Source organism: Bombus terrestris, chromosome 7 (genome assembly GCF_910591885.1).
Source record: "Bombus terrestris chromosome 7, iyBomTerr1.2, whole genome shotgun sequence".
In the NCBI taxonomy this organism is placed as follows: Eukaryota; Metazoa; Arthropoda; class Insecta; order Hymenoptera; family Apidae; genus Bombus; species Bombus terrestris.
The window spans coordinates 13,613,329-13,632,726 of record NC_063275.1 but is presented as its reverse complement, the minus strand read 5'-3'; the positions used below and the strand labels follow the sequence as shown (position 1 = coordinate 13,632,726).

At 43.9% G+C, this 19,398-nt stretch overlaps 1 protein-coding gene across 3 annotated transcripts in view; it reads left to right on the top strand.

Annotated features, from left to right (window-relative positions):
- Window positions 1–16,250, top strand: part of LOC100651803 (chorion transcription factor Cf2) — a 69,438-nt gene extending 53,188 nt beyond the window's left edge. Inside the window, exon 2 of one of the 3 annotated variants that reach the window (XR_007224891.1) lies at window positions 9,604–9,737. Coding sequence is in view for 1 of the 3 variants with exons in the window: in XM_020863660.2 (XP_020719319.2) it covers window positions 9,604–11,253 (1,650 nt within the window). In the remaining 2 variants the exon portion in view is untranslated. Of the gene's footprint in view, window positions 1–9,603 lie in introns of all 3 variants that reach the window. The other 2 variants (XR_007224892.1, XM_020863660.2) reach the window with 2 other exon arrangements.
- The last annotated feature ends 3,148 nt before the right edge of the window (window positions 16,251–19,398 follow it).

Below are 19,398 nucleotides of genomic sequence, written 5' to 3'. Positions count from 1 at the left end.
CGCTGGTTTCACGGCTGCCCGTGCGAGAAGTCGGACGTCGAAGTCGGCGACGCGGAGACGCGAGGAGGGTCGGAAAGGTGCGAAGCGTAAAAAGTTGACGGGAAAATCGCGGGAGAGTTTAATTACCAGAGAGAGAGAGAGAGAGAGAGATGGAGGGAAAGGAGGGCGTAGGTAGCAGCGTGGCGCGCTGCGGATGTCAATCCCAGTTCGTAACGACCGTCGAAGGGATTCCACCGAGTTCGATAACGATCGCTTTGGAGAGTAACGCGCGGGTTTTCAAATGGCGGCGCCGCATGGCTGACGTTCGCGCGTCTTCCATCTTCGTACGATGGTTCGCTCTAATGGCAGGGAGCGCCGGTTAAATAATTACGTGGCGGTTCAGCGTGTCGGTATTTAAATAAGAACGCGTTTACGCAGGCTCGTCTATCTTGCCGATGGCGGCGAACGAAATGACGCGTTAAATATTAACGCGCGAAGGATCGGTGCACGCGCACAAGCCAACGGTTACTCGAAGAGGTTAAGGGGAAGAAAACGAGCAGCGGAAATGGAGATAAGTTAATAACAGTCGGGATCGGGTAAATGGATCGATTTAGAAGGGGCCCGAACACTATACCGGGAAACGCGAACCGCTTTCGATTGATTACAGGAAAATTATTTCGTGTAATGCGTTCGAATGGGCCCGAGTTTGTTTTAATAGAATTAGAAATTGCGCTGCGTAGTCGTTTATTATAAAGATCGGTATTTTTTCCTTTTCAAATTAGATGGACGAGTTTTCATTTTGCCGATGTTTTATCGTCTGCTCTTAAGCAGAGCGCGAGTTAAACAAGCTATAAAAGAGAGTCGTAAAAGATGGCAAAAAGTCCAGGTTCTTTTATAACATTTTTAAACCAGCGCAAAAGAAAGCGAAGCGCGCGAGGAAAGTGAACTGTTCGAACAGAAGCAAGTATCGTAAACATTGTTCTTCGATATTGGTCGTTTCTCGTTGTTGGTTTTAGAAGAGAAAGTTCTCGTGTTGTTTGGAACACACGCTTCTATGTGCCGCTTCCTCTTCTAAACGCATCGATTTCAACGTGATACCGCGATCGATGTGATTCGATCGATGGTCGATAAAAATACCCTTCGATTTTAATAGCTAACGTACAACGATTGGGTTTGAATCGTATAATCTTAGATTACTTCAGCTCGTAGCAATTAAAATCAACTGATTTTACAGAAATCCAACTTAAAATATCGTAATCGCCGCTTAATCCAAAGAGTTGCAAGTTAAAAATCTTCGATTCCTTTCATCCTCTTTCTTCGCCGATAATTCCGCTCCATCTGCGGCGAATATTTGTGGTTATCGCTAACTTGCAACTTCAAAATGCTCCATATACAACCGGTTTTCATAGAAATTCAACTTCGTACGTGAATCGTCGCGAATCTGAAGGGTAACAAGAAGACGAAGAGAAGAGCGACGAGAAGTTGTCGCGTCACTAAAGCGAGCAGAGGAGAATTGACGTCTTATTAAGCGACGGATAACGTCGGCTAGTCATTTGGAGCGTCAACAGGCAGGCGAAGGGCATCGTCCGTTATCATCGAGTCGTTCTGATGCCCGAGTGATTCAGCGAATTCCCAGCGTCCCTTTAGAACGGCACCGGTCAACCGATTACACGCCAATCGGATCGATGGATCGCGCTAACTAGATCGCAAGAGGAGGTCGGTGCTATATCGACTTGTAATCGTGGCTACCGCGACAATAGACGATCGAATTCATAGATCAATCGTTGGAAATCATATTATTGCAGCTCGTTTTTATAAGAAAAAATATTGAAATGTAAATTATTGAAACATCTCAACGTATTATATTTTTACGCGCACTCGTCACACAGCTTTCACTTGGACAACATTTAATTGAACGTACAAATTTTTCTTGACCAACCTCTTAAATTCTTCCAATATCTCGATTTAATCAATCGTTGATGCAGTGCCTGATACGATATATGGAAACGTTGTAACGATACGTACATATGTGTAATCTGCGTTCAAAGATCTTTAATTTGGAGAATCGAAGGTGAAATTTGGTAAATCCGAATCGTAATTCGTAACGAATATTTCATCGTAATTCATCGCAAACACCAACGTAATGATCTGTTTCTACTTTGATAAATCTAGGATATAATAGTAAGATTTGTAAAGTATCAACTTCGAACAAAGCCATCTATCCATTATCTTCAAGTTGTACGCAACGAAAGAGTTAAACGAGGCAGGACTCGAGATCGAGCGCTTCGATAATCGCTGTTACCCCATCGAGTCGATCGTCGCTACAGGGCGAATAAATTAATTTCGCTATCCGCGAGATCAAAGCGCGGGCATGAGGATAATTAATAACCTTACCGCGGCGTGACGACGTGTCGCGCGCATAAAATCGAACCAGAACTCATCGAGCGACTTAGAGACACCATCCTCTTGCGCTCACGCAGGCCGCAACCGGTGCAGTGCGTGGATTTTCTGGATCAAGCCGTTGATCGTCGTGGAAGTCGTCGTTCCGGTGTCGGAGAAAAAGGACCAGAGACAGGTTTTCGTGGAAAAGAAGCGTCGTCTTCTCGCGGCCTCGCTTGGGGATATATCGTTCGCGAAAAGAGGCACTGGAGAAGAGCGCGTACTTGGCGATCTACGAGCCTTATAAAATGCTTACAACCATTCCCGGGTGACGTTAAGTATGATAGTCGGTTTTTGCATCTCCCGGGAACGGCGACGAGCCGGACGTTATTTATTGGCCGATGGTAGTCGCGATTAAAAAGCAAGCAAAGTACTTGTCGCGAGCTCGCGACAGAGTTTTCGAGTCCTTAACGATCGAAACGCGTTATAGTACGAGAAAAGAAGGAGAGGACGCTTCTTGGATGCAACCCTTTTGTGCCGATCAAATGTCCTGGCGTCTTATAGAAGGTGTACAGGAAGGTAGGAAAACTGGGAGGTAGATCGAGACTGAATCCGTGAATGTGTTAGTGCCGTGCGTGTACGATGTACGTACGGAGGGAGAGGAGATAGGTTCGTCGTATAGCTCCTTAAATCAACCCTAGTTGGCCTGTCAACCGAGCGGCGCGCGTTCCCTTTCGCGGCGCACAAATTACCACGCGTTTAATTACCGTCCGATATACGAAGGGGGGCTATTAATCACCACGCCGATAACCCGTAATTTTCCAGCAACGATAAAATCTGTCGCACGACACCGAGTCTCGCGTATGCCGCGACAAACAGCAGCGGCGTATTCGTGACGAGGTATATCTTGCTCTTTCTCCTTGCCCTTTCCCTGTCTACGGAGAAAGAGGATGATCCGCCGTGGAAAGGGAAAAGGAAGGGAAAAAGGAAGAGCGAGCAGGAGGCAGAGGAGGTGGTATAAAAAAGGAGAAAACGCGCGCGGAATACGATCAAAGAGCGATCCTGTTGCTTCCATATAGATTTTTCTCCCTTCCGCGTGTGCTGCACTTTCTCTTCGCGGCGTCCGTGGGCGTATTCGCGGCGGAAAATAGAGCAGCGGAACTCCCCTTTGACGTCTCGGAGGACGAACAGCTGAAGTCGGACGATCGATAGCCTGGAAACGAGAGCGAGATTGAACGTGGTGCAGCGCGACTTAACTGGCTGCCAGTTCCATGACTTTTAACGTTGTTCTTTTTCTCTGTTTTACTTTGATTCGCTGAATTCCCATTGATCGTGAGCAATGGTCGCGAGCAATGGTCATGAACGTTGATTGAGAAGAAACACAAAATCCGGCGATGGGTTTCTCTACCCGTGGCCTATGTAGATACGAACGATTGGCTTCTCTTCGGTAGCCCGTCTGGTTTTTTGGTAGCAGTTTGCCGGAGTCCCACCGCCACCGAACCCAGCTTGCCTGCCCTAAGGCCACTCTTTCCTTCCGAAGGAGGAACGGTGGATGGACGATCGTAGGGATGGATTCGAACTGTTCTCGTTTATGTTCTTCGATCAAACGCAGAGCCCTAGAGACTCTAACCCAGCAATTGCGGAGTAATAACGAAGCAGTTGCCTTTGGTTATTCTTATGTTTGTTGAATAAAATGATTCTTATACGAATAAAATAGCATTTGCGAGGGAACGAATTTATCGACTTATTAGGTATGGCGTGTACATCGTGCAGTGAGTTTCGGTGAAGGTAATTAAGAATGGAAGGGAAAGTTACAGCTGTTTCCAGCTAATTCGACGATGTACGACAACAGGTTGTATAGGAAGGGTTCCCTTTGCGGTGTGGGAGAAACGTGTCTCGATGCGGGCGCCGGAACAAGTTTCTTTGATTTTCGTTTTGCTTGACGAGGTGTCTCGTCGTTTTGTTCGAACCGCTCGACCAGCTGAGTAAGGTTGCCTATAAAATTCCCTCTCCGATGAATATAATTGTCCTTGGGGTTTTAACCATAACCTAACGATATACAAATACCTCGTTCGATTCTATAATTTAACAAAGATATATTCAAAGTTCAGTTTGTATAATATGCGAGTTGATTTGAAACTTTCCTCTCGGACCGATGTATATAGAAATTATTTTTGATAGTTTGACATTATCTGTCTCGTGACATGCTGACATTTTGCTATTATAAGGAATTAAATTAATTATTAAATACCATCATAAGACCAGGAAATCACGATTATATAAACCACGAATATATAAATATTTAATTGCAGAAATAGGAAAGAAAAATTCATATATGCATTTTATATAGTCATGTGCTTGAATTGATTCGCAAGCGGTTCGTATCCATCGTCGAAGCGGTGGAGCACCCGGTATATGGACAGATCGAGCGGGAGAGAAAGATCAAGCGCTACACCCACGCCCATGTCTCAACCTGTTCTGTTTCTCCCGTCGAGCCGCGGTTACAGGTGCCTCCCCGAGGGCATTCCTGCTGGAATTCTTCACCCATGATCTTCTCCCGGGCCTCCTGCAAATTCTCGTGACGCAGTTGCGTCGCGGCTTACCGACTTCGCTTCAAATCGTCCCCAAACATTCCTCCTCCTCCTTCTTCTTCTTCTTCCTACCCAATATTTATCTTCTCCCTTGCCTTAATATTCTCTGTATTCGTTTCTATTTAGAGATCCATTACACGCTGTATTCTCTTTAGAGATACATTGTCAAAGACACCGAAGGTGCGTCGAATGCGCCACTCGAAGGAATCTAACTAGCCGATTAAGTTTCTCCTCTCTCTAACGTAACACGGTGATCGCGTTGCGTAATCGGTGACGCAAAGCGACGCCCGTAGTGATTTCTTCGAACGCCGACGCGTGTCCAGTCGAATCAGCCTCAAAATGAAATTGGCCGACCATTAAACTATTCTAAATGCCCTTCGACGATATGGTACCGGAGAGGCAGGATATTCCAAGAGAGAAAGGAAGCGCGTGGACGTGTGGCGCGAGCAGACCTCTCGAGTTTCACGAAACTCTGTGTCGTTTCGTGCTTCGATGTCTGCCGAGCAGGCTTCGCGAGCGTGGAATATAATCGTTGGACGCGGAACAGGACCCTTCGGTGTCCCGTGATGGGCAGAGTCGAAAGAAACGCAGACGAGGGAAGGAATAAGAAGAAAACGAAGAAGCAGCAAGCAGGAGGAAATAGGAAGAAATAGAAGACGAAGAAACGGAAAGGGGAAGAGAGGATGGCAGCCACGCACGCCCACACCTCCTCGTCGGGGACCTGTTCTCGGCTTTTACGTTCTGACATCTTTTCACTCCGTTTACGAGTCCCCTTTACGTTTTACGACCGATCATCGGGGCCCTTTCTCTCAGCGAGATTCTACCGACCGTACTCGGCCGAAGCGAAGGGAAAAAGGAGGATCCAGGGAAACAACAAGACGATCATCACGGTAGGAAGAACAGGCACGCCGAAGACCGCCGTGAGACTCGTTATCCGCCGTCGATCTTTCGATGCCCGATACCGAATATCGCGGATATCTTCCTGTGAAATGGAAAATGGAAGTGCATCGATGCTCGATCCTCTGTATAAAGGGAGATCGCGTCGATAGGGATTACGGCGTGCATCGGCCAGGGCGTATATCTGACCGATGAACTTGAGTGGTCGGATGCGAAAGATAAAAGTATATTACGCTACAATGTAGTCTTATGGAACAAGGTTGTTTGTATGTTATTAATAAGACGGGTGTGATTCATCTTCTTAAACTGCAGTTTACGATCGTACTACAAGCAGACTGTTTGTGATATACCGATGTAAGATGATTTAGTCGAGTCGATTCCTTTTAGGAATTAGGGGTTGATCGTGTTTGTTTAATTCGTTCGTTCGATAGTTCCGCTAAATTCGTGCTTTCCTTTCGACAAATTTTAACTAGAATAGTAATCAGAGGAAGAAAGACCTCCTCTTTTCGAAGAGTGTTTAAGGGATACTTTGAAAAACAATTAATTTAGGAAATACTTTTAAACGTTACAGCTACCGATCTCTAACGTTCCTATTCTATATAAAAGCAGTCGGTCAATATTATTTTTAGAACTTCTTGCCACTTGTAACTACTTCTCATAAATAATCTACTAGCTAATTTGCCGCGAATGATATATTACCACGAATACATCATACCCAAATAACTATATAACTAAAGCGATCATACGGAACCCAATAAATATATACAAATTACATTTTAATCAATCGCAAGAACTAAAAATCCGAAACCGGTAATTTCGACAGATTTGATAATTCCGGTCTTAACTAACCGCGCCTGCACCCACATACTTTCGTTAAAATTCTGTACCAAACTTCCAACCTCGATTTTCACACTCGAATTAATCTCACGATCTCATGAACGTCACCCATTCGTCACTCAATCCTTCTACCGGAAAGAAATTCAAGAAGCTTCGCGGAGGCGTAAAGTTGAAGGCCATTCGGCCTCGCCGCGTGTCGCAAGCGTTGGCCGTCGAGTATTTCTGCGTAATTGAAGCGGGCATTGCCGCAAGTTTCCGCGGAGTTGATTTTCCGCGCGTTTAATACTCTGCGAGGCATTCGCACGCCTTCGCCATGAAAGGATTCGTGCCGCGGCGAGAGGAACACGCGTGGTTCAAATCGAATTGAAAGAGCTGCGCGGTAACTGCGCGCGTGTACGCGCTGGAATGTGATAGGCTGGAATCGCTGGAAAGTCTTCGCCGGGACATCTGTGTCGCGACCTCGCCTTCCGGGAACGCGAATTTCTATTCTATCGATGCGACTAATTGCGCTGGAAAATCGTCATTCCCGTCGTCTTCTTCGCGCGGTTTTACGCGCCGATGCATGCTTCAGGTTACGCGAGTCGTAAAAGGGCGGCACGTTTCATCCGCATTAGTCACCGGGTATATATTTTACGAATAATCGCCGCAATAAATCGAGATTGGAAATTTCAACGATCCACGTTCCCTGTTTAATTTATTGGAGGTAATTTAGGTAATCGACGCGGCTCAAGCTGTTTCAGTTTATGGAAAGAATGGTAAAGAGGCAGGTTACTTACGACCTATAGAGTTACGAGTTTTCTCTAGTTTTTCACCGGAATCTTGTTGTACGTAGGTTGCTGTATCGTTCGGGTATCGATGCGACATGCAAAGAAGAAGGTGTTTGTAGTCGAATGGAAGATATAAAATATGCGGAGGAGCCACTTCTTTTATTACAATACTTGATCGCTTACGCGGTATTTCTTGTCGATCGAAAGCCAATGTCTAAATATTGGCTTTACGAGAATGACGATCCAGTGAGGCGAAAAATCTCTTTGTGTTTCAAAGTTATTTACTTTGCAGATAACGGTATAGGCTTAAAAAGACTTTGTGAATGGTCCTTTACGGTCGTTAAGAGAAGATTAGCGCATATGAAAGTAACTATTTTAACGAATAACGTAGTTTCTCTTTTCTGTGATAGAAAAAAACGACACAGGCGTACGACAATAATAGAAATGACAAATGACAGTGTATTGTACGTAAACTTATCTTTCTCATTGTTCGTTAATTTCATAGCTAGACTTTCCGAGAACCTAATTTCGTAGAATAGTCGATAAACATCCTGGATATCACGATCACAATGATTTCGTGGTGATCAATTATTTCGCCATAGACGGGTTGCAGTGGACGCGCGGCAGGCGATATTACAAGTTTTATGGCGTCCCTGGACGGGTCCCCTGTAACTTCTCTCCAGTCAGAGACGGAAAGTCGCCTACACCGAAAAACGGGGGGGTTCAGCTCGATTCGTCGTTTGTACACGTTGATTCATGCGCTCGCAGCGTCTGTCTCTCTCGCGCGCCATTTAAATTTCAAATAGTCCGCTGGATACACCTCTCGACTTGCACGTGGTTTTATGACAAAGTGCCGTTGTCGCATCGAACAAGACGAGTCCTCTGGTCCGTGCATGGTTCCATTAAAATAAACACACCGCAGAAGGAACTGTAAGCGGCGTGGGAACTTTCGCTTACTCGTCGTAATCACATTCATCTTTAATTATCTTCCATTCGTCGGAACGAAATTTTAACGTTTTTGAAGACGTGAATTTTTGTATATCGAATCCACGTATAAGAATAAGGCACAATTTCTATTATTTACGAAGTCTAGGTTTTGCACCATTGAATTATTAAATTATTATCAGCAAAGTTAGAAATTATCGATATTAATGAATTTTTCTCGTATGACAGTAACAAATTTTACGAGAAAACAAATAAATCTGGTTACCTGATTCGACATAAGATTGTAAAATTGTAAAATCCAAGCCTATAACCTATAATCTGCAACTTGCAAATCGACTAATATTATTTGTTGCTAAGTTATCGGGTAAAAGGGTCTAATTACACGAATTCTTATCCTTCGACAAGTTTCGATCGACTTAGTCAACTACGCTTGAACGACCTGGCGATCGACGAGCTCCCCTTTCAACGGTGTCTTCCAATTTTAATGAATATGCGAAAAATCGTTCGAGGCGAGAGATCGAACGTCATCGTTCACAGCGACACGTGCGGCGTCACGTCTATTCGATCGCGCAGCCACGCTCGATTCGCGCCATCGATGCCATCTCGGTAAGCGAAATCGATCGATCGCGCGATCGTCTCACCTTTTATTTAATGGCTACACGAAGCTCAATGACGGGCGGTCAACCTGTACCGTGTCGGCGAAAAAAAAGCGTGGACGCATTAATCGTGATTTATTGCGACCGCGACACGAGTCTTCGCGAACGGTGGACGTCGCGTTCTGTTTTTCGTTACATAGGTCGGTATCGACCTGTTGGCCTATCGAAAGCTCCACTGTCCTGCTGTTCCCTTGTCGCGTCTCTGGTTCGTCGCATCCATTCGGTAAGCAAGAAACTACAAGCGCAAAAGGCGAAGTTCCTCTCCGTCTTGTCCGAGACTCTGGACTAATGACGCGGATCCTTTGAACGCGCGTAATGGCGAATCGTCGGGCGGATAACCGCGAGATAAGGTCGCGTAAGCGTAGCGCGTGCATGCCGGAGATCCGCGTTCGCGTCCGGCACTAAAAGGATGATTCACGAAATTACGCGGTGTCGAGAGCGATCTCATAAGCAATCGGAAATGAGCGCGCCGCGGAGGCTGTAATTTAACAATATCCGAGATTACAGGGAAGGAAAAGAGAAGTAAGAGTGGCGTGGTTTTCGTTGTTTCAGGACGAGGTGGGAGGCAGTACGGTGGTAGCCGAGGGTGTAGTAGGCGGCATAAAGGGCCCAGGCGGCGGGTGCCGCGCATCCTCGATGACGATGGCCGAGAGCGCCGTGGAGGACGCTGCAGCCGCGCCCCCGGGTCCGGCCAAGCCGCCACCGCCCTCCTGTACCAACAATAACACCCTAGCGGCGACTGCGAACCGGAACCATCGGAACCTCCGCAGAAGGAAACGACTCGACCAGGTCTTGGACATTCTGCAACACCGGAGTTCGCCGTCGGAGGGTGAAGTATTGAAGTTCGAGGGAAGCGTACCAGCATCCGAAGAGGAAGAGGACGTGTTTGGTTCGCCCAGGTCGACCTCGAGATCAGCCACGGATCCACCGTCCGGTATCAGTTTGCTACCCCTGAGGCTGAAGAGCGAGGAGCCCGTGACGTCTACCGAGGAAGAGTCGAACACGAACGAGACCAACACCACCGACCAACAACAGCAGAATCATCATCCTCATCATCCGCACTATCACTCGCATCATCATCGTCACCGGCACAGGCATCATCACAGAAACAGCAACGCCAATCACCTGTACGATCAGCTTCACCCGCCTCATCAGAGATCCTCGGTGCCCAAATATGCGGGATGCACCTGCGTTCAGTGTTCCCAATCGACCACCCCTCCGATGGTGCTACCCTCGCCGACATCCCCGTTGACTCCTCTCACACCGCTCACTCCGTTAACTCCGCTCACTCTACCGCCGTTGACGCCAGGATCCCTATCGTCGTACAGTTTCGAGCACTACATGCACACCAAGTACCTGCCGGATATCTTCAGAGGACGCAGTCACTCGGACTCGGACCTGGTGCCAGGATGGGACCAGAAGCCGCCGCTCTCGACCTCGTCCGTATTCTTCAACCATCCGTTAAGGAGTGGTTTCTTGGAGAGCGATACGACCAGTCCTCAAGAGTCGCCGTTGGATCTTTCGATGAAGAGTCTAATGGCGTCGGCCGCGGCGGCAGTTTCCGGTAGACCGCCGGCTCTCCAGTTACTCCCACCGGGGATCGTGTCGAGGGGCTCGGTGAGCGTTCCAGTAGTAAAAGGCGACGTGGCGTCGCCGACGACGAAGGAGAGCGTCGCCGTGAGGTACAACCTCGAGGTATCTCCCGTGGTGGAGGAGATGCCGCCCGGGGCGGACGTGGCGTACGTTTGCCCGGTCTGCGGGCAAATGTTCAGTTTGCACGATCGTCTCGCCAAACACATGGCCTCGAGGCATCGCAGACAAGGTCCTCAGGACGCGTCCGCGAAGGCGTACCTCTGCGACGTATGCAAGAGGAGTTTCGCCAGGTCGGACATGCTCACCAGACACATGAGACTGCACACGGGCGTCAAACCGTACACGTGCAAGGTTTGCGGCCAGGTATTCAGCAGGTCGGATCACCTGAGTACTCATCAGAGGACGCACACAGGCGAGAAACCATACAAGTGTCCGCAATGCGCGTACGCCGCCTGTCGCAGAGACATGATCACCAGGCACTTGAGGACCCACGCCAGATTTCCCGACGTTCAAACGCCTAAGAGCGAACCTGGCCTTCTTGCTGGCGAGGATAGCCCCACGTTTGCGCAAGAACTAGCCTCCCCTTCGGCAACGATCAAGGCCGAATGACGACGACCAGGTGGATGACCGCCGCGTTTCCCGCCCGTGATTCCAAACGGATTTCGAGAAGGTGAGCGACCTGCTTCGACGAACGGTTTCGGCGCCGAAGTTGCAAGGTCTCGACAGAGACGATGACAAGACACGAGGATCGCAGAGGACAACGACGGAAGGCAAGATCGATTCGTCTGGGTGGAATTGGCCCAACGATCAACGAGACTCTACGATTCGGTTAGAATTAAGGAAATTTTTCGTTGTTTAGGAATTTTGCTATTTTCCTAACATTTCGCATAAAATCGTCGTTATTGTGTAACGAAATACACAGCGTTATCGGTCTTGAAATTTTACGCGTTTTTTAACAGTATTATATGATATTCGTCTTCCCCGTTGTTTCTCCTAGAAACTCGTGCGACGTTCATCTTCCGGAGTCCTTTGTTGTTCATCGAAGACTTGGCTGTTCGGAGATCATTTCGGAAATGACTGTCGCCTCGCGTGAAATATTCGTTTTGTATCTGGAAATTTAACAGACTGTCAAATGATTCTTCTATTCGCGTAAAATAGATCGATTCTTTTCCATATTGCAAACTCTTTTTATTTATTTCCTATTTTCTGTTGATCCGCGAGAGTATCGTTCATGGTTGGAATTTCTCCGAACAACCGATCACTGTTAAACGATGGTTAGTCTCTCTCAGTCGATATTCTTGCGTACGAAACGGAAACGATTTGAAAGCATTCCCGCGGGAATTGCGTGTTTGCTGACGCATATCCGCGCTTCGAAGATTCGAAATTCGAAACATGACGCGCGAAAGCTTCATAGCTTGTTCAAGATACTCGCGATCTTCTTGCGATGTCAATCTTCCATCGAAGTGTATCGTTGTTTCGCGAGATACTCGTTCGTCGACCTCGTCTCGCGAGGAAGGAGACGAAAAGAGGAGAAACATGTGCCAAATTTTCACGGTCGACCCGTTGTTAAGCCTCGTTCACATGGTTACATATCGGTCGAGTTGAGTACGTTGAAGAAAAGATCGTTGGTGATGTTCGTTATCTTTATAGGAAAGGAACACTTGTCTCTTTCTGAATCTGGTACCATAATCATTTCATGCTCGTTTCCCTTTTAGTTGGACTATAAATTAATTATTTAAACTGTCGATTATTTTAAACTATTTTTTCATAAAATGGTTTTAAAATAAAACTAAGTGGGTCGTAACGATTCTTTCAGAAGTCCAACGCGCATGAAAATAGATTCGACGTTTCAAGGAAAGCTGGTGAAAGTAATATTTATTCGTCAACAACGATCTTTCCAAAACTCAAACGTTGTTACTCAAAAACGAAATCCTCAATGAGACTATCGTTTGGTTGTTGAGAAAAGAACTGTTAGCTATTATAACGACTATTAAAACAGGAAAGAGAGAGAGAGGGAGAGAGTATGTGTGTGTGTGTGCGTGTTGCTTTATTGGGTGTTCTGAACTTCCTGTCGACAGCGTCGTGTTATATATTTATCGAAAATTCGTTTGTTACTCGCGAAAACAGCGTGAAAAGGAAAGGCAGTCGAGCGCTTTTGGAGGCTGCCTTTCGAGAAGATTTTAGTCTCGAGAAGAGAGAAGGGACGCAGATGGATCCGCGAGACGCGACGATTTTCCTTCGTGTGCAAAGGAAAATGGAAGAAACGAAATAAAAACTAAGAGAAAGAAAACGAACGTAACCGTACCTGCAGAAAGAAAGAAACTTAAAGCATAATAAAAGCGTTTAGATGTAACGTTAATTAGTGGGTAACGTTAATATTATTATTGCGTTTTATTATTATTATTATAATAATTATTATTATTATTGATATGGATATTATTATTATTATTATTATTATTATTATTATTATTATTATTATAATTATTATTATTATTATTATTATTATTATTATTAATGTTATTATTATTATTAACATCATTCTCATATTATAAACTGTTCGGAGTGAGAATGTTGCGAAAAACGTGCGTAAGAAAGAGAGGAAGTTATTTTTTTATACGAGGAAACTTTGCGAAAGGGTCGCGAGAGAGGTAAAGGAAAAGGAACACCGAGCGCGGGCTACGAGTTATCTAACTGTAAATTTATTTAGTATCGAAATTTGCAAAAATTCAAGAACGAACTTAAAAGGTATATTCTCCTGTTTAAGGGAAGGACTAGTCCCCTGTCGGAGTTCTCTTCCAAAGTGGCGCTCTCTCGCGAAGCAGGTGGGCGAAACGCCTTTAACTATTTCGCGTTTCCGGTCCACGGTGACCAATTCATTAACTAGTGTATTTCGTCGAAACGCGGTCTGAATTCGACCGTTCGGGATTTTGCGGCGCAGACGATCCCTCGAAAAAAATACTCACTGGTACGACTGGCGGATTGCGTTCTCGCGATCGCGACAAAGATGACAAACGTGTACTCGACTATCGAACCCTTTGTCGACAGACGCTTTAATTGAAAGTTTGTTAGAATTTCCGAAAAAAGAACATTTCTATTAAAATTGAAAAGAAATACGCGGCAATCGGAAATAATTAAAGAATTAAAATCACAAAACGAGTCGTAAATAATCTTGTCGCGAATATCAAATGTGATAGAGATGTGTCGAAAAAGCGTCGACGACACAGTGTGTTCGCGTATAACGTATCATCGGAGACTACACGCGGTGTCAGCTATATACTTCAACCTTGCTCAACCTCGACCGTTTCGCCTTTTTCCTTGCCATAACTCGGCCGCTGTCCAGTGTGTCTCCCGTTCGTGACCACAGTAAAACGGGCAGTGACGAATATCGCGAGTCACGCCCTGTGTAAACACGCACGATGCTCATCCGTATTAACACACGCGACCACACATGATATTGCATAGATATGTATATATATATATATACATATACACGCTCATAGACACAGAGACAGAATACAATATTGTACATCCATAGACGCGTTGTTTAGGAAATACACGGTGGTAAGGTGCGCGTAGTTGAAAGACGCGCGCACGCGCAGGTACGTATAGCTGTATTTTTGTATACCGATGTTTTTTCTAATTAGTCTACCGTTTTAAGCGTTTCGAGAAGGAACGGAACGTGTAATTAGCCGTTAAGGGGAAACTGTCGCTCTCTGCTTGCCATTTTAACTTGCCTCTGTCGATCGAACGATTACTCGGAAGGTGGCTTGTCGGAGTGACAAGAGAAGGATACACGAGGGAGAGACCTCGAGGCGGAAGGTTTCGTTTGATGGGCCTCGACGTTTTCTTCGCAGAGATTGTTCGTATTTCGAAACATTGAAATTACGACGTTTTGTAAATTCAGAAACTTATGTTTTGATATCGTGAGAAATTGTGCAGTTTGTTTTTGTTATTTTTTATTTCCTATTTTTCTTTTTTTTTTTTTAATGCTATTTTGTCGTTTTTTTTCCATAATTACTTTCTTTACTTTTCTTTTTTTTCGATATGAAATCACAAGGATAAATTTGGATGACATAAATTGGAACGAAATGGTTGTCCGATCTGTTAAATTTTCGTTGTGTCGAAACTTCCGATTCGATATCTGACCTTCGCGCGATTCAGCCTTAAACCTGAGAGAATCTCTCGCGCAACGAGCCCTTTTTCGCTTGATGAGACGTATGTAGATTGAAACGAAACGATATAGAAGGGACATAATTGTATAGTAAAAGAAAGACAAAAGAATAAAAAAGATGCGACACGTTCGTCGTGTCTGCAGGCAATTAAGCGATCGCCGTGCCAGACAACCTGTTCTTGTAATTATTAACACTCATTTAGCCATTCGTATGATTATAATTATTTCTATTATTATTATTATTATTATTAATTATTATTATATTATTATTATTAATTATTATTAATTATTATGCCTAGTTACGTTGTTAAGTGATTAATCATGTTTAATGCTTCTATTATTTATTTTGTTATCCTATTCGCAAATCAAGCTTCCTATTTTTCGTCCTATTCTTACATTCTTCCTACCCTTTTTCCCTTGTTTCTCGTTTCATCGAAAAATCCTGTCCGATTCTCGTTGTTTTCAGGGCGAAGAAGAGCGCTCGGTTTCAATTACAAACATCCGTCGCATTTATAAGCTCGTATTCCAGCTTCTTCTCCGCCCTTCCGCGTCATTTCCTTTTCTGCACATTCTGCGCAAAAGAAGTAAATGGCAAGGAACGACCAGAACGGTCTTTCCCGCGATGATTTTTACGGTTCCGTGACATTCTGTTTACGTTTTGTATAACGACGAACAAGAGATTCGACAAAAGAAAAAGGAACAAAAAAAAAAGGATAAAAATAAAGCGCTCACAAGGGTTTCTGTAAATTATTGCCGACGACGATTGTGTATGTTAATTTATAAATTATGTTGTGTTTACGAATCGTGCCAGAATGGAAAAAAAATATAATTTTTCAACGAACTGCCACGCGCGTTTTCATTCAGTCTATCACGAATCATTCCAATGTATTCCCCAATTTTTCCTTCTTTATTTTCATCTCTCTTTTTTTTATCTTAGGTCTTTCCATTCGATTCTTTTTTTTTTTATTTATTTTCCTTTTATTCGTGGGTTTATTTAATCCGAAAATTATCACGAAAACGGTGCCGTGCCTTCATCGTTGTAGCGTTTCGAAGGAGATTGAGGTGTCGCCGAGCTTCGTCGAATCATAGAATACATATCATCTTTTAAGGCTGAAGATACACGGTAAAAACGTACGTAGAAGATGAAATATTTTTTCATGGTCGGTGAAATAATACAGGAAAAACTTAGCAACTGTATCTGTCTATCACTTGCGTACGATCAGTAACGCAAAACGCAAAAACGAATCGACGATTGCATGTCTTCACGGCCTTTTTTTAAAGGAAAGGGCTCGAACGGATTTTGCGATATTCCCTTTGTACCCGTTTCTACGATCACGAGTCGATAATCCTTGTATCTGTACATCGAACAACAAACTGAATCTGTATGTTGCTGCACTCTTACGATGAAAATATATATACACGTTAATTGTTTCTACATTGACTGTGATTTATCAACGAACTTCACCAAACTTCATTAGCTTTCACGAGTTGCTGCGAATACGCGCGTAAGTAAAACTTGTTGTTAATTCATTTCACATCATAACTATATCAGTGCAATTGTGAAACTAAACGTCATTGGAAAATCGTAATATTGTATCGGTATGATTATTGGATTAAAATTGTTCAACAAACCAATCATATTTCGAAAAATAAAAATCTTTCTATTTATAAAAAAAAACATACAAATTCCAAATAATTACATACCTATCGTTAATAAATCAATCGCACGATTTTCTTAAAATAACGCCAGTAGATGTAGTTAAAAAAAAGACATGCTTCGAATTACAATTGCAAAAGAAATAACAAAAGGAGAATGAAAGGAAGCGAAATAAATGCAACCACAATCGGTGAAGGAAGAATACAAGAGGCGAATTGTTAGCCGGATAAAATTTCGTTCGACAACGTGCTGACTCGATACATTTACCGAGGTGGACGCACGATGAAAATAAAACGACGCGCGGATGTTCTTGGCTCGAAAATATTATTCCGCTGCGTTTTCGATGATTAATTCTCGCAATACACGCGATCGGCAGGTAGTATGTTCTCTGTACGCCGCGAACATCCGTGGCCGTGATTCGCGTGTACGCGCCACGGGACCGAACAGCATCACGAGATCACCGAGTGCCGCGCAGCCGTTTATTTTCTCCGCGCCCAACTCTCCAATGACCCGAAATCGAAGCCGAGAGAGAAAGGCAGGGGCGCGAGTAACCACGTTGAAATTCGTTAGAGGAACACGTTTTTTTTTTTTCTTATGGGAACCGAGAATACGTTACTCAAGCGGTTGATACTCGAGTGGTCCATCTCATATAATCATCTGACGAAATACACGCTAATAGTATCCGGTCCTTCAACGAATCTGTTACGGTGGTGGATTCAATTTGTGTCTTTTCTATTTAATGAGACGGTATAGCCTTGCTCATTTGTACGAGGGTACGAATAAAATATACATAGTTTGTAGGAAAAGTAGATAAATGTCAAACGTATCTGAATCAGTAAATCGGACTTCATTTATTTCAATTAGTAAGAGAATCCATGAAATTTGGTGGTGATAGGATCGAACAAGGTGCTGTGTGACATAAATTTAAAGAGTGGAAGATTTGTAAATTTACATTGTAAGAAATTTGAATATTCGAATATTTGAAAATTTGGAAGCGTGTAAGTAAATTTAACGCTACACTGATTCCACTTTCAACAAGAGAAATCTCACCGTACGTGTCCAAAATATTCTTACGAGTTTATCTCCGCCCGATCGCAGAGTGCATTTCGTTCACCTTTCGACCTGAGTGTTTAAATCTCGCCGGTAGATTACACGTTTAATTATGGGATCGATTACGCCGCCGCGAGATATCTCGATCGATAACCCGAGCCTCGACTTCTCGTTCATCAAAGCGGCTTTCTGTTCTCGTTAAATCAAGACCATGACTTCCGACAGAAACCGCGATTGCTCTATTTGATCAATAGCAACGTTCAACGGTTGTCCGAATCTCGTTTAAAAACACCAAGCAAGAGCGATGGATAGCAAATGGAGTGATTATTGCTTGAAAGTGCAGTCTCACCTATCGCGATCAACTCGAACGCGCCATCCATTGACGTTTATTCTAATCTCCATGAAAAACCTTTCCTACTTGCGATCGATATTCAGCTTGTGAAAACCAAGTAAAGATAAATGACGAATCTCTATTGAACACGTTGATTACTCTCATATTGTGCGCGATAAAGAACTTAGATATCAGGTATCGGGCTATTATACAATACAATGACAGCTATCAACGGTGGATCGTTAAAAGAAAACACAAGAAAAGTAATGAAATTGTTCAAACGAGCGTACGAAGCAAAAGAAAAACGGAGCTTCCGTTGTACAACTTCACAGTACATCTCGTCGGTTCTATTTCTACGTACGCCTATGTAAAAATACAAATCAGCCAAGTACGAAATTAAGAAATTGTAGCATCTTTGTACAACGATGTAAGACAATGTCGAAGCCATAATGAACATGTCACAAAAGACAAATACGTACTACGTAAGATTCGAGTAACTTGAGCGCTGACTGCTGTAACGATATATGTACGTACTATAATAGCATACTTACGTCCAACAAAGCGCTAAATTGCACTCTAACGATTTTTACATACATTGAATCTCATGTCTTGAAGTCTTCCACAAAGCAAAATATAATAAGTGCGAAATGAATGCGAAACCTTTGATGAAAAAATTAACAAAATAATATAATAATAATAATAATAAATGTAATAAAATAAATAGAAAATAACGAACGATAATAATACAAGTAACAGTAATAAATATAAAAAGAACTGCGAGCAAAAGGAAGTGAAGAAAGGGTGTAACCAGGGTGTACGTATCCGGAATAAAAAAAAGAACAGCGCAACAGCCTCGAGGATGCTCGAAATTTTACGAAAAGCAACACAGGTGACGGGGGCATTAAGGGATGTACAAGGTTGTTATCGCGTGAACGCATAATAACGTTCGGCTTGATTTACGTTACGCCCGGGATTTCTGGTGGATATCTCATTATACCGCGTATTATATGCACGCTCGGCTCAAGGTGTACGTGAGATAGGTGTGTACATTGTACACGCATATCGGCGCGCTCGTATCCTGTTCGCCGGCCGATCGATAGCCCGGATAAGTGGTAATGGAATAATCGACGTTCCGTGTAAAGGATATTCGGATAATCAGGCATCCCGATGCGCCATATCTCCATAGCAATATCCGGTGACACAGTTTTTCAAATATTCGCACACTATCGGCGGGAATCACCGCGCGACCGGTCGACCGTCCCGCGAACCGGTTACCGGAAGAGGGAGAAACTTGTAATTGGATTAACGGACCATTGTCAGTCTTATCTTAATCGCCTTTTATGCGTTACGCGTTGTTTACGACTGGAAATTGCTGATCGACATTTCGTACAGCCAACGATCACGTCGTAGATACTAACGATTTTACGATACGACGTTTTGTTACTCCTCCGTTAGCTTTAGAAGAAAATTCTATGCTCTTAATTCTACGCCTCGTACGCTTCTTTTAAAGCAAAAAGAATTTTCATTCTTGAAAATTGTGAAATA